Raw genomic sequence first — 22,684 nt, 5'->3', positions numbered from 1 at the left:
TACCTTAAGACAAAGAACGTTTGCTTATCAACCTCACCTTCTGCTTAAAATTTTGTTTATCAACCTCACCTTTCTTAAGAAAACACACTCTCTTTACTATCAATTGATTGGCGTTAAAGCCAATATGGATAAAGAATTTTTATCCACTAACACCACATTTTATTATATCTTAAGATATCAATTATGTATTCACTTGATTGGCAATATTAGTATTTTTAGAAAACAAAGTTATATGTAGCTCAGCAAATTCCTGTTCCATAAAAGTCGCACATTATATAATATTGATTTCGATCTAATTGTTCATTTGTGTGTTGATATACACAAGAATCAGAAGGTAAAAATTAAAATAAATGCTCTGTAAAAGTATTATATACAATTTTTTCTGTTGTTAAAAAATATTTTAATACCATCTTTTCAATAAAACTAACAAAATAGACATCATAAAAATATTTTAAAATAAAACTAAAAATGATGTAAATATCAAAAATAACATTCTTAATGCCAAAAAATATAGAAATATACGTTTTTTTTTAAAGTTTATTGGGGCAACAATTGTTGGTAAAGTTACATAGATTTCAGGTATACAATTCTGTGATACATCATCTGTATATCACACTGTGCTCACCACCCAGAGTCAGTTCTCCTGGTCCTCATGTGTGCTCCAAGAGATCTCAAAAATATAACTTGCCATGTCACAATCCTATTACTTTTTAAAGATTTTTTCCCCTCATATTTTCTACTCCAACTCCACAGATCAGTAGCAAGAAATAAGATCAAACAAAACGATGCATTTTGGTAACATTATCTGAAACAGTACTAAAAACTGATGCTCTGTTTAAAGACAAGTTAGTTATAGTCAGAAAGTAAACGCTGTAGAAATATTTATGAAGAAATTATACTTAGCAGTGATAGATTTCAAGACATCTATATTTTAATAAAATGAATTGTTTCTAAGTAAATCAGAGTTAGTGCTAGATACAGTTTGCTTCAGTTACCTGAAATTAGAATAGCAGGCTCATTAAATATATATAAATCAGTGATGCAGAGGCACTGCACCATATTGACAGAGCCTTCATGAATTTTCAATGATATAGCCACTATCATATTTGTGTTCTAAAAAAAATTGAATGAGGTATACAACCATTTTTCTTCATCTCAAAATTCAGTTTTTTACATATTCTAACTTAGTAAATGAAAGGAAAACTAATAATCCAAAAACATTTCTAACAAAGTCCATTAAATTTTACTTTTTTGTATTTTTATAGAGTATACATATATTTGTGTATGTGTATATTTTTGACATACAGTATCAAAATGTGAAATATGCAAAATGAAAATACTATAAGTTTTCCTTATGAGGTGGTTTATATAATCTTTCTAGACACCTGAGTATAACACAAAATAAAGTCTAAATTATGGATTTTTCAGAAGTATTGTGAGATTTTTTGCTCTCTAAAGAAACTAAACGATAACAGAAAAAAAGGATATAAAATTTGCTTCTGATAAAAAAAAGAAAAAAGTAATCTTCCAAATCGTTTCATCATATACTTACTACATTTAGGCTTCCTACTCTGCATACCACTGTATACCTCAAAAACCAAATACTATGACATTATATATTATCAATCAAAGAAAAAGATACGGCAAAATACAGGATTGGTGGAAAAGTCATTATTGAATGTTTATAAGTTTTTTGGTTTTTTATTTTATTTTAAGCTAGCATCCTGGAAACTAAAATATAAAGAGAAAATTGTTTTAAGCAATTGATTTGGATAATATTGTAGTATTTCATTTTTTATATAAAATGGTTTTGAGCTACAATCTCATTGTGTTACATTAATAAAAATTTTATTTAGCAAATGTGATAAAAATTTAATCAAATAATTCCTGACTGGAATTTAACACAGAAAGAAGAAAATGGAACTGGCCAGGTGGGCAATGTAACCATATAACCTTTCTTAGTCTTCAGTTTTCCCATTGTTTAAAAAAAAGAAACGGACAGGTGTAAAATAGAACAAAAAAGATGACTGCTAAAGTCCTTCCAATTTTAAATTGAGGCTGCCAGCTTCCTATCAAGCCTTTTGACAAAACAAATAGTAATTTGTAGCATGTACTTTTGCACAGGCTTCCATCCTCAGCCTGACAGCCAAATTAAACATCACATTCCACTTTCCTAAAGGGTCTAATATTTACATCTTTACTCTTCAGTGGCTGCTCCACAAAAATATTTATGCATTTGGAACCACCTAAACATTTTTGTCCCCTTGATGCTAATTTTGAAGTTTAGGGTACACCCACCAAAATTATTTGCTTCTTCCCAAAAGGCCCTTTTCCTAAATCAGGAGAATGGTTACAATTAGGTTTTAGGATTTCAGGTTTCTGTTTCTTTGATAGCACTTTTTTAACAAACAGCTTGTTTCACATATTGCATAAAGCCCACTTTCACACCTACTTACAAAGAATACTTTTATAACTCTAAACTTCCCTTTTCTACCTTATAAAGAAGAGAGAAAAACTAATTTCCTTTCAGTGACTCAAAAGATGAGCTAAAACGCTACAAAACTAAAGGGTGAGGCAGTAACCACACCTGCCACATTCACTGTTGTATATCCAGCACAGTGTTTTCCAACATTGCTTGAGCACGAGATTCTGTTAGATAACTAGTATAAAATACAAGGTCACTCCCCCAAAGGTCTATAGTTGGGCCCAGAAATTTGTATTCTATAACAACTAGGCACCCAAAATGATTCTTAGGATAAGGCAAGTGTATGTGGGAATCAATGGCCCGGAAAATTTATTGAGTGTATGAGAACGACTGCAAACTTGTATTAATTAGTAAACACCAACAATTAATAAATTACTGTTGAGTCTTATTATGCTTCTTTGAAAATTGGCTTAACACATTTAAAACTTGAAGAGAACCATTAAAACTACTAGGTTAAATTTTCATTAGATTATTCTCATTCCATGTACCAGTTGCTAAGTAAACAAGAAATAAATTGCCAAAAAGAACCCTGAAACTTAACCTAAACACTGTATATTTTTTAATTTAAAATACTAAAAATAACACTTTATAGTTTATATATACTAAACTAAATATAACTTTACTCTTGTATTTACCTAATTTCTTAAACTTACTTGAACTGAGCCTCATCTAATCTTCACAGTAACCCAGTGAGGTATATGCTATTAGCAAACTCACCACACAGACGAGAAAACAAAGACTTAAAGAAAATGATAAATTGTCCCTAACTCACACAGCTAAGAGTAAGTAGCAAGCCTAGGGTTCAAACTCAGGCAGACTATCATCACATATTTGTTACACATAACGCTTATGCCCACAGCATAAAAAAAGGCAATGAGAAAATAAATTGTCTGTCTCTATTTATACTTGATCCCTAAAGGAAACTAATTGTGCTATTGTTTCAGATTCTTGCAGAATAAAATAATTTGCATTTTAACAAATAAATTTGAACATCTAATAGATAGTTTCCTATTACCTGTTTGAATCTTGGGACACAAATTTGATAACTTCCAGGGAAAAAGAACTAAAGGGTACCCATCCATGAAGCCAAAGTTCCTATGAAACTTCCGGATACCTGCATACCTGCAGACAATACCTTACAAAAGGTTTCCTCTAAAACAAAAACAAAAAATGTGTGTGTGTGTGTGTGTGTGTGTGTGTGTGTGTGTGTATGTATGTAGAGAAAGAAAGAGGGAGGGAGGAAGAGAGAAGGATGGAGGGAGGGAGGGAGGGGGAGAGAGGGAGAGAGGGAGAGAGGGAGTGGGAGAGGGAGGGAGAGAGGGAGAGAAGGAGGGCCGGAGGGAGGGAGGGAGGGAGAGAGAGAGTGAGAGGGAGAGAGAGAAAGCGAGAGCGAGAGCGAGAGCGAGAGCGAGAGAGAGAGAGAGAGAGAGAGAGAGAGAGAGAGAGAGAGAATATGAGCGCAAGTCAGCAGATAAAAGTGAATCTTAAAAAAAGGATTCCCAGTACAGAAAAAAAGAATTAGAGAAGAGCTGGACAGGCATAGGGTTATATATACACATATAAAGAGATACATTATAAATAACATTAAGTACTAAATATTTATTAATCATAGTTTTTAGAACTATAATATTAAGGTACACTCAATAAGAAAAAGAACTAAAACGAAAAGACTAAAGTGCACTAAGAGTCACTTTTGATCAAACCAAAAAATATATATTACATCCATAAAATAACCAATTCAATGAAGTGTTCATATTCTATAAATAGGGTGAGCAGCACTCTCCCCCATACTGCAAAAGAAAATTACAGCTAACAAAAATAACTAAAATTTTAATGTTACAAAACAATTTTATTAATGATACAAGAAGGCTAAAATTATTGACTAAATTACCCAAATTTTAAGAGATTGAAGGGGAATAAAAACTATCTATTCTAAACAAATGAACAAATCAAAGTTAAATGGCTGGCCTAAAACTGGCCAGTCTATCACATAACTAGAACCCAGATTTTCTAACTTGTGATTTAGATTTTCTACAACTCATACAACTGGATTACTAAAATGCATGAGACACAAACTCTTATATACATAGTGAAAGCAAAAACCACCTCCTTCAAAGAGAATAATTTTGAGATTTTCATTGTAATTATCATTCAGAAGATATATTAATTCTCTAGAGCTCTTCTGTAGCATTACATTTTAATCACTTTCAACACACTCCATTAAAAAAAGAAAAAAAAAAAGAATGCTTAGAAAAGTATTAGGGAATAAGCTGAGGTATTAAAAAAAAGTAACCAGAAACTACAAAAGTAAAGAAATGTTAAAAGGGCACAAGCAATTGCCAATTCTGAGGTAAAGAAAATTAACATGAACACCTAGAACTGAGACTACAGAAAGTAAATGCCTCAACAACAGTAAGCCCAGCTTTTCCTAACAAAAATGATGGAGTAGCTGATGCCAGACTAGCATTCCCACCATGAGCACCCATAAAACAAACAAAATGTATGAGACAATTGTTACAGGCATTGGACAGCAGACTATAAACAAGACTATAAACCCTCAGAGATGAGAAACTCACAAGGTGAGTCCTACAATCGCCTCAGCTTTTTACCTGTAGACAACCTCCATGACCATGGCCCAGCAACCAAGAGTTTAAGAAGGGCACAGTGGTTATGCTAAGCTGAGTAGGCAGAATTCAGTGCAATTGATAAGGTTGAAATCTGCGAGGCTTAAGGTCCAGAAGTCTGCACTGGGAACCCCCATAAGTCCTTGGCCAAGGAATAGGCTGCACATGTGCAAGGCAAAACCAACCAAGGCTTAAAAGAAAGTGGCTGGGTAGTTAAAAAGTGCTGGGTAATAATACTCTGAAGTTCCCACTCAGCCAGAGTAGAGAAACCATATTAACTACCTTATTAATACCACAGACATCCAGCTGAGATACCAAACTCTTAGTACTTCATCTAAGAGTAAGGACCACATACTAGAAGAAGACTTATTCTAGACTCACACTAACAAAGCCTAAAATCAAGCCCCAACATGTTTTGCAAAGGGTTAAAAATCTGGAGATTGAGTTGCACTAAAGTAAGGAAACACACTGGGCTCTCCACTAATCCATCCTAGCAAATACTAAAAGCAAGCCTACAAAATTCAAGGTGATCAGCCAGTAACTAAACTATCTACACACAAAAAAAGAAAGAAAGAAAAATGTTTTTTTAACAAATTTCACAGAAAAATAACAAAATTCTGAATCTCTAAAATGTACCATCTCACATGATCCAGTATACAGCTGAAAAAAGTACTAAACATGAAAAAAATAAAAAATGTAACCCCCCGTCAAAAAAAGAGCAGTCAATAAAAACCAGCCCTGAGACAGCCAAGATGTTGGATCAAGCAAACAGAAACTTTTAAATCAGTTATGATAAATATTTTTAAAGAATTAACACAAAATATGTTCAAAGAACTAAAGGAAAATACATTCAAAGAACTATAGGAAAATATGGTTCTAATGAGTGTAAAGATAGGAAATCTAGTCAAAGAAATGACAACTATAAAAAAACAAGATGAAAAGTCTAGAACAAAAAGGACATTAACAAATGAAAAAGCTACTGAATGGGCTTAACAGAAAGTCGGAAATAGCAGATAAGAGTCACTGAACTTGATGATAGATCAACAGAAAGTACCTAATCTGAAGAACAGAAAGAAAAAAGATTGAAGAAAAATTTAATAACACCTCAGGGCTTATAGAACAATATCAAAGAGTCTAACATACATGTAATTGGAGTTACAAAATGAGAACAGAGTGAAAATAATACAGAAATAATCACTGAAATTTTCCAAATAGAGTGAAAAAACATTGACTTACAAGTCTAAGCTCAGCAAACCTCAGCTAGGATGAATACAAAGAAAACCACATCTAGTCTTATCATAGTCAAACTGCTAGAAACTAAAAATGAAGAGAAAATCCTGAAAGCAGCCTCAAAAGTTTTTTACATAAAGGGGAGGAAAGATATGAATAACAGCTAACTTCTCATCACAAACAATGATAACCATAAAACAATCAAAGAATATCTTTCAAGTATTGAAATGCCAACCCATAATTTCATATTCAGCAAAAACATCCTTCAAAGAGTAGGGTGAAATAAAAGCTTTCAGATAAAACCTGGGAGAATTCTTTACCTACAGTCCTGGACTACAGGAAATGATAAAGAATGTTCTTCAAGCATAAGAAAGTCAATACAACTATAAAGTCATATCCAAAGGAAGAACAACAAAAGAAGGATACCAAAGATGATAAATAAGTAAGTGAATATAAAAGGCTACATTTCACCACTTTACACCCACTAGGATGGCTATATTCAAAAAGATAATAACAAGTGTTAGCAAAAGATGTAGAAAAACTGGAACCCTTCTACACTGCTAATGGGAATGTAAGACGGAGCAGCCACTTTGGAAAACAGTCTTATAGTTCCTCAAATGGTTAGACATAGAGTTGTCATGTGATCTAACAATTATACTCCTATGTACAAACACAAGGGGACAAAATCATTTGTCCATACTAAAACGTGTACATGAATGCTCATAGCAACATTTATTCTTAATAGCTAAAAAGTGGAAACAACCCAAATGTCCATCAACTAATGAATGGATAAATAAAATGTGGTATATCCATTCAATGAAACAGTATTCAGTAACAAAAATAAATGAAGTCCTAATACATGCTACAACATGGACGATCCTTGAAAACATACTAAGTAAAAGCCAATCACAGACAACCATATATCGTACGATTCCATTTATATAAAATGTCCAGAACAGGCAATCTGTAGAAACAAAGTAGATTAATGGTTGCCCAGCGGTAGGGAGCAACAGGGATGGGGGTGGGGAGTGCTGGAGAGTGATCGTTAAGTGGTGAGGAGTTTCTTCGTGGAGTTTCTTCGTGGAGTAACAAAAATGTTCTAAAATTGATTGTGGTAATGGACGTACATCTCTGAGAATATATTAAAAGCCACCAACTCTACACTTTAAATGAATTACTTCTATGGTATGTGAATTATATCTCAATAAAGGTGTTTGTCTAAAAAGACTATTATTTTATTTTTTACATTTCCTAAAGACAACTGATTGTTTAAAATAAAAGTAACAATATTGGGCCGGCCCAGTGGCTCAGGCGGTTAGAGCTCCATGCTCCTAACTCTGAAGGCTGCCGGTTCAATTCCCACATGGACCAGTGGGCTCTCAACCACAAGGTTGCCAGTTCAACTCCTCGAGTCCAGCAAGGGATGGTGGGCTCTGCCCCCTGCAACTAAGGTTGAACACAGCACCTTGAGCTGAGCTGCCTCCCAGATGGCTCACAAGGTTGCCAGCTCAATTCCTCGACTCCCGCAAGGGATGGTGGGCTGTGCCCCCTGCAACTAGCAACGGCAACTGGACCTGGAGCTGAGCTGTGCCCTCCACAACTAAGACTGAAAGAACAACAACTTGAAGCTGAACAGCACCCTCCACAACTAAGACTGAAAGAACAACAACTTGAAGCTGAACAGCACCCTCCACAACTAAGACTGAAAGAACAACAACTTGAAGCTGAACAGCACCCTCCACAACTGAGATTGAAAGGACAACAACTTGAAGCTGAACAGCACCCTCCACAACTAAGACTGAAAGAACAACAACTTGAAGCTGAACAGCACCCTCCACAACTGAGATTGAAAGGACAACAACTTGACTTGGAAAAAAGGTCTGGAAGTACACACTGTTCCCCAATAAAGTCCGGTTCCCCTTCCCCAATAAAATCTTTAAAAAAAAAAAAAAGTAACAATATTGAATCATATATAGAAGTAAAAAATATGAATCATCAGCATAAAAGCTGAGAGGGGTGAGTAAATGGAATTATTATGTTCTCATCTGTGGAGTATTGAAATGGGAAGTGGAAAACAGTATGTCAGATGTTGATTCTAAAAAGACTTTGATAATGATACACATTATTATACCCAGAGAAACCACTAAAAATAATAAAATAACAATAAAGAGCTATTATTAATGTACCAATACATTAAAATAAAGAATTAATCCAAAATAAGGCAGGAAGTGGACATGAACAAAAACCAAAAGGGACAAATGGAAAGCATATAGGCTTAAACCCAATGTTATCAATAATTACACTAAATATAAAGGGACTAACACACCAATTAAAAGGCACAGATTTTTGGACCAGATAAAAAAAGACCCAACTATAAAATATAAGACACACATTAGTTGAAAGCAAAAGGATGGAAAAAGATATACCATCAAACAGTAAACATAAGAAAGCTGACGTAACCATATTAATATCAGATAAAACTTCAGGACAAAGAGTATGACAAGAAACAAAAAGGGACATTTCATAATGACAAAAGGAGAAATTCATCAGGAAGGCATAGCAATTCTAAATATCTATGTACCTTATAAGAGCTTCAAAATAAATGAATCATGACTGACCTAAAAAAAGAAATTGACAAATCTACAATCCAGTGGGAATAATTGATAAAATGAGTAAATAAAATAAACTGTAAGGATATAGAAGATCTGAGTAACACTATCAACCAAGTTGCCCTAATTGACATGTATAATACACTGCACCCAATAGCCACAGAACACATTCTTTTCAAATATACATAGATTGTTCACCAAGACAGACCATATACAGGACCATAAATAAGTTTTCAGAAAATTTCAAAAGATTGAAATTGAACAGGGTATGTTCTCTTACAACAGAATAAAATTATACATTAACAATATACATTATCAAGTTCCCTTTTCTAATTTTTCTACCTAGAATGAGTGCCTTTTCCTAATGTTTCTGCCCAGAGGAGGTGCTGTGTCCTGATCTGCACAAAGGTACTATGCAAGCCCAGCACGTTAGTTAAAACAAATGAATACCAGAGATGAATTATTCTTTCCAACAATAAGTAAATATAACCTTAATCTGATAAAGCTTCTAAATATAACTAATAATTTATAGAAAATACAGAGGAACATTACACTATACCACAGAGATGCAATCAGCAAAATACAAATTGGTAACTCTTCTGGACAAACTACCCGGTAACATCAGTAAATAAAAGAGAGAAAGAGGGACAGAGAAAAAAAAGGAAAAAAGAGAGAAAAATATCTTAAGTAAATATGGTAAAATACTGAATTTTACAAATCAGGATACGTTTTTGTTTATTCCACCACTTTGTGTCTTATGTATGTTTAAAATGACACACTAATTTGATTTAGTAAAATCAAATACACATAAAGATTTCAGAGACAAGTTCTGCCCAGATGATTGGGATAGAAATTAAATTATTAAAGACTGTGCTTAAAAGAATATTAGATATAATTGATTCCACCTAATTCAATATGCCTTCTTAATTCTATAAAAGAATTCTAGGAAAGGTCCATTTCTTAAAATAGGTGGTCCTGATAAACAAAGAAAAATAATTACCCTTTTCTGTAATTAAGACAAAGCTCATCTTTGAATTGAAAAAACATAGAATCCAATCTTCTTTGATGTGAATGCAATCAATTCATTTAGGTGTTTGTTGGGTTGAACTGATACATAAGGGAATATGTTTCCTCAATTGCTAACAGTTACAGGAAAAAAGTATTTTCATAATATTTCACTTCCAGTCTCTTTTCTGCTCCTTATTTTCTCCCATAAATAATACTCCTAGGGGCAGCCAGTTGGCTCAGTTGGTTAGAGTGTGGTGCTAATAACACCAAGGTTGCCCGTTGGATCCCCACATTGGCCACTGTGAGTTGCGCCCTCCTTAAAATAAATGAATGAATGAATAAATGAATAAATAAATAGTACTCCTCATTAATCTTTCCATACTCCCATACTTCCTATCTTTTGGGAAGGACTACTCCTACTCACTCCATCATTTGCCTCCTGAAATGCTTTTGCTACTTGACACCACAAACAAAAACCAAAGTGAGTAAAATTGTGTGACAGCCAGCATCAAGATGGCCCAGTGATTCCTGCTTCATGGTATTTACTCTTTTGTGTGTGAACAAAATATAGCAGAAGTGATGGTAATGTCACTTCTGTGATTAGATTATAAAAGACTGCAGCTTCTGGTTCTCTCTCATCACTAACTGGAAAAAGCCATGTCACGAGTAGCCCTATGGAGGACCCCTGAGGAGGAACTGGAGCCGCTGCTGAAAGCCACATGAGTGACCTTGGAAACAGATACTCCAGCCCCAGACAACAGCCTCAGTGACCCTCGGCAAAGACCCTGATCCCAAATCACTCAGCTAAGCCACTCTCAGATTCTTGACCAACAGAAATATAAATATTTGTTTTAAGCTATTAAGTTTTGGGGTAATTCATTACAATAGATAACTAATACAAATAGTAATGGTATATAATAATACATACCTTCTCCTCTCAAACTAACAAGCATTTTATAAAAATGCTCAAGTTCAATACTGTGAAATACATGCTGTACAAATTCAATATACTGTCAAATCAAAATTATGTCACATAAAATCTATAATGTTTTATTATTTATCAGAAGAGGAAGATTAAAAAAATAATAATGCCCAATTAAAAAATAATAATGCCCAATATCAGCAAAGATGTGTCACAATAAGAATTACCATATATAGTTACTGGAAGCATAATCAATACAATCTTTTTTAAGAACAAGTGGGCGATATTTATCAAAATTAAAAAGTCACATACAATTGCACTACTAGGTACTTACCATGTGGTTTGCTTGTTATATTTTATGATATGCTTGTACAAATACTCAAAGAGATACATACATACATAGATAGGTAGGTAGGTGGGTAGGTAGGTAGGTAGGTAGATATCTACTCCAGTGAAAAACTGGAAATGTAAATATTCATCAAAAAAATGTCTGGTTAAATCAATTATAGTACAAATGAACAGTGGACTACCATCCAACTTTTAAAAATAAAGAAGACATATACGTGCTGATTTAGAAAAGATACCTAAGATATACATAATCAAAAAAGTAGAAATATATATATATTTCCATGAGAGAACATGATAGTAAGTTCATATTAAGAAAATCACAGGGGCGGCCAGATGGGTCAGTTGGTTGGAGCGTGAGCCCTGAACAACAGGGCTGCTGGTTCGATTCCCACATGGGCCAGTGGACTGCGCCCTCAACTAGACTGAAGGACAACGACTTAGAGCTGATGGGTCCTGGAGAAGCACACTGTTCCCCAATATGCCCCAATAAAAAAATTTTTTTAAAGAAAATTACAATAGGGTTATTATAATTAAAGCTGTATTTTCACATTGTAGAGTCTCATTAATTTAAAAATAATCATTATTGTGCAAGTCATTCATAGCAGCCAAACAGATCCTATTTTAATATCATTGTAGTTTAGCACCCATAATATCCACAAATAATAATGAAAATGATAGCCAATATATAGAACAAACACTATGTGATAGAAACTCTAGTAAACACCTCCAAATATTTTACATATATTATTTACTCCTCAAACACTGTAACACAGGTAACACTATCCTTTCTATTGTACAGACAAGAAAAGTGAGGCACAGGGATTTAGTAATTTGCTTAACGCCACCAAGGCTACAAGAGAAAAGAACTCAAAATCAAACATTTGTTCTCTTAGTCAGTACCCTATACTCTTTTATTCATTTTGTTCATATTTCAAGTCAAGAAAGGACTATAAAATATGATCTATAATAAATGAAATACCAGAATGACTTGGACATTTCTGAACTCTTATGCGAAAACAAAAAGGATTAAGGATACAACAAAAGCAATTTCTGGTTAAAAATAAGTATTTTATAATTGTCTTTAATAAAAAAAAAAAGCCATTTTCCCAGACAAGAAAAAGCTAATGGAGTTCATCATCACCAAACCAGTATTACAAGAAATGTTAAAAGGGATTTCTTTAAGAAGAAAAAGAAGAAAAAAAAGATAAAAAATACAAATAATAAAAAGGCAATAACTACATACCTATCAATAATTACTTTAAATACAAACAGATTAAATGCTCCAATCAACAGCCATACAGTGGCTGAATGGAGAAGAAAACAAGTCCCATACATGCACTGCATATAATAGACCCACTTCAGATAGAAAGACACACACAGAAAGTAAAAGGATGGAAAAAGATAGTTCATGAAAATAGAAATGAAAAAAAAGAGCTGGGGCAGCAATACTTACAATCAGACAAAACAGACTTTAAAACAAAGGCCATAACATGAGACAAAGAAGGACCCAGCAATTCTTCTGGGTATTTATCCAAAGACAACCAAAACACTAATTTGAAAGACATATACACACAACATAATACTACTCAGCCATAAAAAGAATGAAATCTTGCCATCTGGATGGATCTGGGGGTATGCTAAGAGGAATGAGAATAAGACAGAAAAAGACAAATTTATCATATGGTTTCACTTATATGTAGAATCTAGAAAACAAAAATAAAATTAACAAACAAAACAGAAACAAACTCATAGAAACAGAGAATATTTTTGAGGATTGCCAGATGAGAAAGGGGTTGGGAAGAATGGGTGAAAAAAGGGAAGGGATTAAGATGTGCAAATTGCAGCAAAGGAAACCATCAATAAAACAAAACGGCATCCCACTGAATGGGAGAAGATATTTGTCAATGATATATCTCATAAGGGGTTATTTTCCAAAATTTATAAAAAACTCATTCAACTCAACACCAAAAAAACAAACAACCCAATAGAAAAATGGACAGAGGACATAAAGAGACATTTTTCTAAAGAGGACATAGAGATGGCAAACAGACATATGAAAAAATGTTCAACCTCACTAATCATTAGAGAAATGCAAATAAAAACCACAATGAGATACCACCTCACCCCAGTCAAAATGGCTATCATCAATAAATCAACAAACAACAAGTGTTGGCGAGGAGGATGTGGAGAAAAGGGAACCCTCGTGCACTGCTGGTGGGATTGCAGATTGGTGCTGCCACTATGGAAATCAGTATGGAGGTATCTCAAAAAACTGGAAATGGAACTACCTTATGACCCAGCAATTCCACTCCTACGTATCTATCCAGAGAAATCCAAAACACTAATTCGAAAAAATGTATGCACCCCTATGTTTATTGCAGCACTATTCACAATAGCCAAGACATGGAAACAACCGAAATGCCCATCAGTAGATGACTGGATCAAGAAACTGTGGTACATTTATACAATGGAGTATTACTCGGCCATAAAGAAGAATGAAACCTTACCATTTGCAATGATATGGATGGACCTAAAGAACATTACGCTAAGTGAAGTAAGTCAGACGGAGAAAGACAAATATCATATGATCTCACTTATATGTGGAATCTAAAGAACAGAATAAATGAACATACTAATCAGAAAGAGTCTCAGAGACGTAGAGAAAAAACTGAGGTTGGCTAGATGGGAAGGGGGTGAGGATGAGGGAGAAGGTGAGGGCATTAGAAAGCATAATCGGTAACCACAAAATTGCCACGGGGATACAAAAGACAGTTTGGGGAATATAATCAATAATGTTGTAAAGATTTTGTAGGGTATTTGATGGACACTTGTCTTATTAGGGAGATCACTTCATGGACCGTGTAGGTACCAGAACACTGCAGTGTACACCTGAAGCTGAAGCTGAATAATAATGAATGTCAACTATAATTTTATATATATATATATATATATATATATATATATATATATATATATATCACAGGATGTGGAGTACAGCATAAGGAACAGAGTCAGGGGAACTGTAACAGCTATATACGATGTCAGAGGGCTAGCAGACTGGGGGAGGGGGATTATCACTTTGTGAGGGGTATAAATGTCTAAGTATTACATTGTTTTGTACACCTGAAACTAACAATAAAAATAAAGTAAAATAAAAAATTAAATCTAAAAATTAAGCTTTGCTTATAGTTATGTAAATTTCTGTATTTTAGAACTGCTAGAGCTCATGTGCCTTCCTCGGTATCAGCTATAGGCCAATATAAGGAAGATTAGCCTAATGTTTCCCCTAACTGGCATGAATGCTAATGTTCTAGCCCACTGTTACATCCCTGATGAAGAGGCTCAGATCCTAGAGAAGGCCAGGAAATTTGTTTAAATGTCTTTAACAACCAAGACAGGAAAATGAGGAATAAAGGAACAGTGAGACCAGAGTGTTAAAAAAAAAAAAAAAAATGTGCAAATTGCCAGTTACAAAAACAGTCACAGTGATGTAAAGTACAGCACAGAGAATATAGTCAATTAATATTGTAACAACTATGTGTGGTGTCAGATAGGTACCAGACTTATCGGGGTGATCACATTAAGTTATATAAATGTCTAATCACTATGCTGTGCACCTGAAACGAATATAATATTGCATGTCAACTGTAATTGAAAATTAAAAAAAAAATTTTTAGTGCCATTTATTTTACTGAAATCACATAATCTTCCCTGATTGGCTCATTTCTACTGGGCAGAAATTTCTTCCAGTTAATTACATTTAGTATCCTTCCAAAAAAGTAAATTCCCTTTCTTTGAGCACCAAATGTAATAAACCTGATACAGGAAAATGAAGAGAAACTGAATCTCTCTAAAAAAAACTAATTGTCTGCATATAGTGTTTGTTTCACTTTCCTTTTCCATGCATTCTACTTGATTACTTTTACCTTATTTCTAATCTTAAATCATTTTATCATGGATAAAGGATAAAAATAAAGATTAATTAGAAAAAGAGACCAATTGAGTTAATAAATCCCATTAAATCATTATAACTACAATTAATCATGCAATTTATGCTTACCCAAAGACCTTGTCTACTACACTGTAGATCATCCATCATTTTTTTTTAAAGCGGCAAGAGATTGCTTATTAGAAAAGATAGTACACTCTAAAGAATTACTAGGAGTGGGCCAAGCACAAAGAAAAGCGGCTCAAGGTTCATTACTAGAAGAAAAAGTACACTCCAAAGGTTTTGGAGCCAGCCCGGAGCAAAAGCAAGGCTCAAGAGGCTCAAAGAGCTCAAGGGCTCAATGGCTCAAGGTGGCATTATTAGGAGAAAAAGTACTCTCCAAAGAGTTTGGAAAGGGCCGAGCAAAAGAGCTGCTCAAAAGGCAGATCCATCATTTTTTCATCTCTGAGAAACTTTAGGAATATAGCACTTTACATCCATGCCTTATACAACTACCTTTATTGACCACAAAAACATAGCAAGAAACACTTTAACCAATCCCTGCACTTATTCTTCAAAATACACAAACTCAACCTCCCTCCTCCGGCTCCCCCGCTCCCCCAAAAATGGGCGTTCTAGAGTCAGACATCCTGTGTTCCAATTCTAGCAGCGTCACTTAATAAGGGACCTTGAGCAGTCTCGGTTTCTTTCCCTAAGAAATGGTACTGATACTAACACCTACTTCATGGGGCTGTTGAAAGAATGAAGTGAGATGATTCCTGGTAAAGCGGTTAGAACAGTGCCTGGCACATAATGTGCACTCAATAAATGCCAGCCACTGTAATAAAATTAACTGTCTAGATCTATATTTTCTCCCTTTCAGTGATGAAAGTCTAACCAAACTCCATCAGGACAAGTGGGCATACAGACAGGATTTTCAAATTAACTCACACAATAGCTGCAGTATATACTCACAGTAATTTTGTTTTCATAACTTTCGCTTTTTTCAATTAAAAAAAATTCGCGTGCAATTAAACACTCCGATTCCCCATGCTTTTAACCAGCGATAAGTCTGGACCCCAGTGGACAATACAGCCTGGAAATACCGTCAAGATTTTCATCAGCTATGGACGGGGGAACCTGACCAGCTGCTAAGTACATCTGGGAACCTGCAGTGCAAAGCAGGCCAAGGCGGCTTAGGGCTAGTGGCTACAGTCAGTTTACAGAAACAAGGTTCCCTTTTCCTATTTTCCTCCCCAGTACCGAAACTAATGACGCCCTTTTTTCCCCGTGAACCAAAGCCAAGCATCTTTCAGCTCTCTCGTCCAACCCTGTTCTTCTCATTCCCATGATATCCACTGTCCCCAACTCACAGAGTGTGTCCGCACACATTCACCATCAGCTTCAAGGAGGGGTTCCGGTATTTGGTGGTCTTACACCGGGGGCAGCCCTGATCGTCCATGGCACCTTTCGTGGGGACTCTCCCCAACGCGGGCTTCAGCCACAGCTACAGTCACCTCCAATCCCCCCTCAGACCCGAAGCTAAGCAGGTTCCTACCAACGGGCACTTTGCTGAGACGGTCCCTTTGCAAATGAGCACCGGCCGGGGACAAGGCACTGCAGCACAAACGTTCCGGCAGCGAGTTTTCCGGTCCTGTCGCGGGGGTTCCGTCTTTGCTTCCGAGAGCCAGCGCAATACCTTGGATTTCGGGGAAGGGCTTTTAAAATGGCAAATTGTACACAAAGCCTCATCTCAGTGCACCCAGCTGAATTTTTTTCAAGGAACTGTGTCACAATTAGGAACATAGGTTCCATCTTGTTATGTCTGAAAACATTCCCCTGGCTTCAAAGATTTATGCCCGGTGTACATAATAGATTCAATAATTCAAATTTGTATTTTCTTTTGAACAATTTGGTAGTCTATGCTTTATTCTTCTCCTTTATACTTGCACAGTCATGCAAGCACAGAAATACTATGCATTCGCGGATAGAAAGTTTGGAAAAGTTATATAGAATGAAAGTCTCTACACGGACCCTAAATGTTAGATTCTCACTAAATGTCAGAATAGTCTATAAATAATATCTGACATCCGCTCTGCAGAGATTAACAGTGTCACCTGGCCTACCAGTGTCACCTGGCCTACCGGTGTCACCTGGCTGTAATATCTCTTACCCTCCCCCCATCAAAGACAATATTTATTTCCCCAAATACTGGGGTGTGGAAACCACACAAGAATATACACTATTAATTTCATTAATTCTAAGATTTGAGAGCCCGAATCTCTTTGGAAATTGTAAGCCACATTCACTGCATTTATCAAGACTGCAAAGTGACGTCTGTAAACAGCTCTATTAGATAATAAACTCCTCCTGTAAGGGCACATCTTATTCATCTTCATAACAAGGATTTGTTGATACTTACTGGATGAGTAAATGAAAAATAAATGAATGACCATCAAATTGTAGTGTAATGTGAAAAAAATTATGCCAAGCATTATCTTGTAATTTGGCCCAAATTCCATCAGAAGTGGGCATGCAGAAAAAGCTTTTCAAATTAACCCACACAATGAATACCTGCTGTATATACTCATAGTAACAAACTTTTCATAGCATTTTTGCTCTTTTCAATAAAAAGGAACATTCCAACTCCCACCTTTTATAAACAGTGAACCTAGTAGGCAACTCACAGTGCGGAAATACAGTTGGGGCTTCCATGGGTTATGAAGGCAGAACCTGACAAACAGCTCTAGATACCACATTTGGAAATCAGCAGACCAAAACAGGCCATGGTAGCACAGAACTTTATATTAGTATATAGACAGCAGGGATTCCCCTAATAAATAAATCATGTCATCTGCATCATAATATTTTTCATTAATAGGAGTGAACCAAATTGAAGTTTACTAAAACGGGCAATGCCAACTGCTGTACTGACCTGGAAGCTTTCTATGCTGCTGTTGTCTTATTGAAAGAGACCACATCCAAACCAGTTATATGATTCAGAGTGAAGCTCTCTAAGAATAAAGGCAACTTTTAGGATCTTCATATTTTAACAGAATAGGAAACTTCTGGTGGAAGAGTGAATATGGTCACTGAGCAAATACAATTTTTAGCCAATACCACATTACTGCAATAATCATGGAGCTAGAGACAATAGAAAGTAGTGTATGTGGATTTGGCCGGATTAAAGTGTAGGCTTCATCACTTACTAGCCACGTGACCTCAGGCCTCAGTTTTCCCAACTATAAGTTGAGGATAAATAAGGTATTTCATTTAAAGCGCTTAACACAGTACTTAGCACAGAGTAAGAGTTCAATAACTGTTAGCCATTATTCTTAGTGGTATGAGTATTATTAGCAGTAGTAGCCTTAAAAAGCAGGGTAATGTAATGGGAAGAGCCGATCCTTTTAAATCAGACAGACTGTTTTTGCCCCAAATTTCTTATTCGCCCTTACCTGCTTCCTTTGTCCATATAATACACTGCAGGGTTGCTGTAATGACTAAATTACATGACATGTACATATACAAAGGCCCTACTATAATGCTTCATACATAATAGAAACTCTGAAATGTACACCATTATTACAGGTGGGGTTCACTAACATAGAATGGTCAGAAAGCTTTGAAAAGGAAAGCACTGACAGCATCAGACTCTGATTCAAAAAAGAACCTCAGCCTATGTTAAAACCACCAAACTATTAAGCTTTCTATATTTCTGAAGACAGATGTATCCCAAGAATGGACCAATTGAACCCGTTATTTCTCTTCCCAAATCTGCTCATGCTCTAGCATTCCTATCTCGGTTAAGAGTAAATTCTACCTCCTTGGGGCAGTGTATCTCAAATGCAGACCCTCCTTTCCAGTCCCAAGGCTATGGATCTAGGTTGGGCTTTCCTCATCTGAAGGGCACATTTGTATATTATCCTTCGCCCATCTTACAGAAAATTGATCTTCTCCCACAGGCTTCTGGTGTTCTAATGGGCCTACCAACACAATGCTGGCTCTCTGGCCTAGGGGTTGACATACAACCCTTCCAGGACCAATCAGAAATCTTCCCTAGAATTTTTCAAATTAGCAATAAGGGGAAAGCAGCAGAGCCTCTTTAATGAAGTTGGAAAATGTGAGCTGGGAATTACTGAGAGCCATGGTTCCAAACCTTCTGGGGACAGCCTCTTTGAAAGACTAAAACTAACTTGGTGAGAAAGGCAAAGATAAGTGAAATGGGACAATAAATCTTCAAGTCCAACCAGCTGCATCCCTGCTCTTCACATTGTTTGGTATCATGATCCAATAAATGAATCTTTTTTCCTAGGAAAATTCAAATGGGGTTTCTGGCTCCTAGGGAAATTCATACGTATCACCACAAAAAGGCAAGAATGCTGCTATATCTAGGAGATGACTAGGACCTGACACTCATTCCATCTCCACCAGGATCTTTTCCCTACACTATCACCCATGCAACTCACTAAGTCACCCTCTCTCTCACCTCGTGCTCATCAGCATCCCACAGGTAGGTGGCTTAGTCACTGAGAACTTCCAAGCATTATATCGAAGCTTCCCTCTACCAGTCTTAACTCTTTTCCTCATGCAAGTTTGAAAAACCCCAGAAAAGGATTCTGACTGTTTTGGCTTGAGGCAAGTGCCCATCCCTGGACAAATCAACTGTGGCCATAATATTACGCAGACATGGCCACTGTAAATGCACCGCTCTGTCCACTGTACCACAGCAAACTGAGCATTTTACTCAAAGTCCTTCATAGTTTGTCCCCAATATGCCTTTTAAGCTAATCTCCCACCTCACATTTACATAAAACACAACACTTCAGACACACTGAATTACCTCAATATTTCAAATACTATATACCACATACCTTCATGGCTCCATGTTTACTCATTTTGTTCCCTCTGCCTCTAATGAACTTTATCCTTGTCCTCCCAAAATTCTTGTCCTTAAAGGCCCAGCGAAAAATCCACTTCCCGTTGCCCTCCTCCTCTCAAAATCAGTCTCTTTATCCCCATCACTCCCATATCCTGCAAACTATTTACTTATAAATATGTCTTATCTCCCCCACCAGATTTTAAGCTCATCAGGATCAGAGACCCCAATCTATTATTCATCTTTCCATCCCTCAGTACCTGATGCAATACTTTGTATTTACTGAGGACTCAATAAATGTTTGGCACAAGAATGATCTTCAGAAATGTTGGCTACATATCATCAACCATTGGTTACTAAATAACAATGGAACACCTCCTCTACCTGAAAGATAAATGTAGCACCTAACGTTCTTAACAGTACCAGTAAATAAGCTTCCTGAAATAGAAAGAGCCCACCAAGATATAGTTATATTATTTTCCCTCTATCTTCCAGAGAGCCAAAGTCAACCTTGGAAAAGGAAATCTCTATTCATGGTGGCAACACAATTAAATATACTCAAGAAAAGTGTAACATTTTGTGCTGGACCAAATTTTCTTCAGTACATTAAAATGGCAAAATATTTCCATATACTGTCATCACTATCTTCAGGCAAGATGGAAAGATACAGAAACAAGCAGCTTGGTTTTCACTCTCACACAATCCCAGCCTCAACTCTGTTTTCCCAAATCACAACACAGCTTTGGACTGCATATCAGCACAGCAGACACAGTATTCACAACATGGCAGACATAGGAAGTAGAAGCAAGTATTCATTAATTTTACAAATAGTTTGGTAAAACCAGTGTTATGAGATTAACTCTACACATGCTCAAGTCTGGTGTCCCATTGTAGCTGACCATGTTTGAGTCAAGGGCGTCCAGTCCACTTTGAATTGCTGCCAGAATGAGCTCTGAGGCTCAGCCTGCTAAAGGAATCCGGAGTCTGGTGTTGGATTTCACTTCTGGTCCTACAGGAATCTCCTCCTGGAGCTATGGAATACCAATGTAGCTCAGGCTACAGATATCACAAAAGGTCACTGCTGCTTCTATATAATCTGTTGAACTTGGTGCTTGGGAGGCACTATATTGAAGACATGCAGAAACCCAAGACATGGTTTTCCAAGTCGATGCACTATATATTTGATTGATGATACACCAGAAGAAGACTCCTCTATGACCTGAACTTGGATAGCCCCATAATATAGCCAAATGAATTTTCCTTAGGTGTACACAATTGAAAAGTTTCCTACTTTGTACTATCAGGAGGCAGATAATAAACATTTAACGAAGATTAATTATACGCCAGGTGCTTTTTGGCACATCTTATCTCATTTAATCTTCACAACAAGCCTGTCCACTTTTTAGAGTCAAGTAGCTAATAAAAGGCAGAGCTAGGATTAAACCTACATCTAGCTAGGTTATCCTCAAATTCACCTCCTTTTCACTAAACCATACTACCTCCTGTCTACTTTTCTCTGATAAATATGCTTTTACTATTCAAGGAACTAAATGCAACCTGGTATCCTAGATTGGATTGTGGAACAGAAGACAGACATTAGCGGTAAAAATGGTGAATCCAAATGAAGTCTAGAGTTTAGTTGATAGTATTGAACCAATGTTAATGTATTTGGATAAATGTAGCATGCTAACATTAGGAGAAACTAGGTAAAGAGTAGATGGGAACTCTCTGTATTCTTTTTGTAACTTTTCTGCAAGTGAAAATTATTCTAAAAAGATATGTATTTTTAAATTCAAGGAAGATACGAATCTTAGCTGTTGTCCTGAAGTTTGATACCTAACTGGATAATGGGGTAGAAACACATGATCTTTTCCATGATTAAGAATTTTCAGTCTACCAGAGAAGTCATTGCTAGCTTCATTGTGGTAGTATAAAAGCAAGTTAAGTACAAAATCAAATGACATCTTGGTTGACCAGCAATAAAATGCAGCCTGACACACACACACAAAAAAAGAAAACCTCACCAAGTTTATTATGATAGCAGGTGACCTAAACAGCTGCTTTATAATGTGCTGAAGTAGGCAGTTACGGGTAATTGGGAAGCAGAAACAACACAAGGCCACCCTGAAATAAAGGTTAGGATGATATCATTAAAATGTTGGATTTTGAAGAAAAAGCACCAACTGACTCACAATAATCAGAGAAGCAGAGATGGGTTCATTCTTTTTTGAGCTAAGACCTTATGCAAACCATGATGGAAAGAGATTTAACTGCAAAAAGCAGTAGACTCCGCTCTACCCCCACCCCAGGCACTTCACCTCAAACCAGAGGGCAGTCTTCCATCTGTCCATGATGTGGAAAGGGCTGCTGATCCGGCACTGACCTCCTCCAAGACATAGAGATGGTGTTTCTATCAGGAATATCATCTCCAAAGAAGTAGTCATACACTTACATTAAAAAAAAAATGTTCGTACAAAAGACTTCAATTTCCATACTGTCATTATCATCTAAAGCTTGGATCTCTTCCACCCTACTTGTTTAGGATAAACATATAGTTAACCATTCTATATGCTTATGTTCAACCCAGTTGGATTGCCAGCTCTTTAGGCGATTTAAGATTAAATACGTTTTTTGAAGGCGTCTTGTTTTTGTCT

At 36.0% G+C, this 22,684-nt stretch overlaps 1 protein-coding gene across 2 annotated transcripts in view; it reads right to left on the bottom strand.

Moving 5' to 3' along the window:
* Window positions 1-16,922, bottom strand: part of MNAT1 (MNAT1 component of CDK activating kinase) — a 176,542-nt gene extending 159,620 nt beyond the window's left edge. The window contains exon 1 of one of the 2 annotated variants that reach the window (XM_088797359.1): window positions 16,713-16,922. In XM_088797359.1, coding sequence (XP_088653485.1) covers window positions 16,713-16,906 — 194 coding nt within the window. In that variant the 5' untranslated portion in view covers window positions 16,907-16,922. Of the gene's footprint in view, window positions 1-16,527 lie in introns of both variants that reach the window. The other variant, XM_019750784.2, reaches the window with a different exon arrangement.
* Between the last annotated feature and the right edge of the window lie 5,762 nt (window positions 16,923-22,684).

The sequence above is a fragment of the Rhinolophus sinicus genome, chromosome 3 (genome assembly GCF_057876585.1).
Source record: "Rhinolophus sinicus isolate RSI-liver-muscle chromosome 3, RSI-T2T, whole genome shotgun sequence".
Taxonomy (NCBI): Eukaryota; Metazoa; Chordata; class Mammalia; order Chiroptera; family Rhinolophidae; genus Rhinolophus; species Rhinolophus sinicus.
The sequence above is the reverse complement of the archived record's forward strand: the minus strand, read 5'-3'. Positions and strand labels throughout refer to the sequence as shown.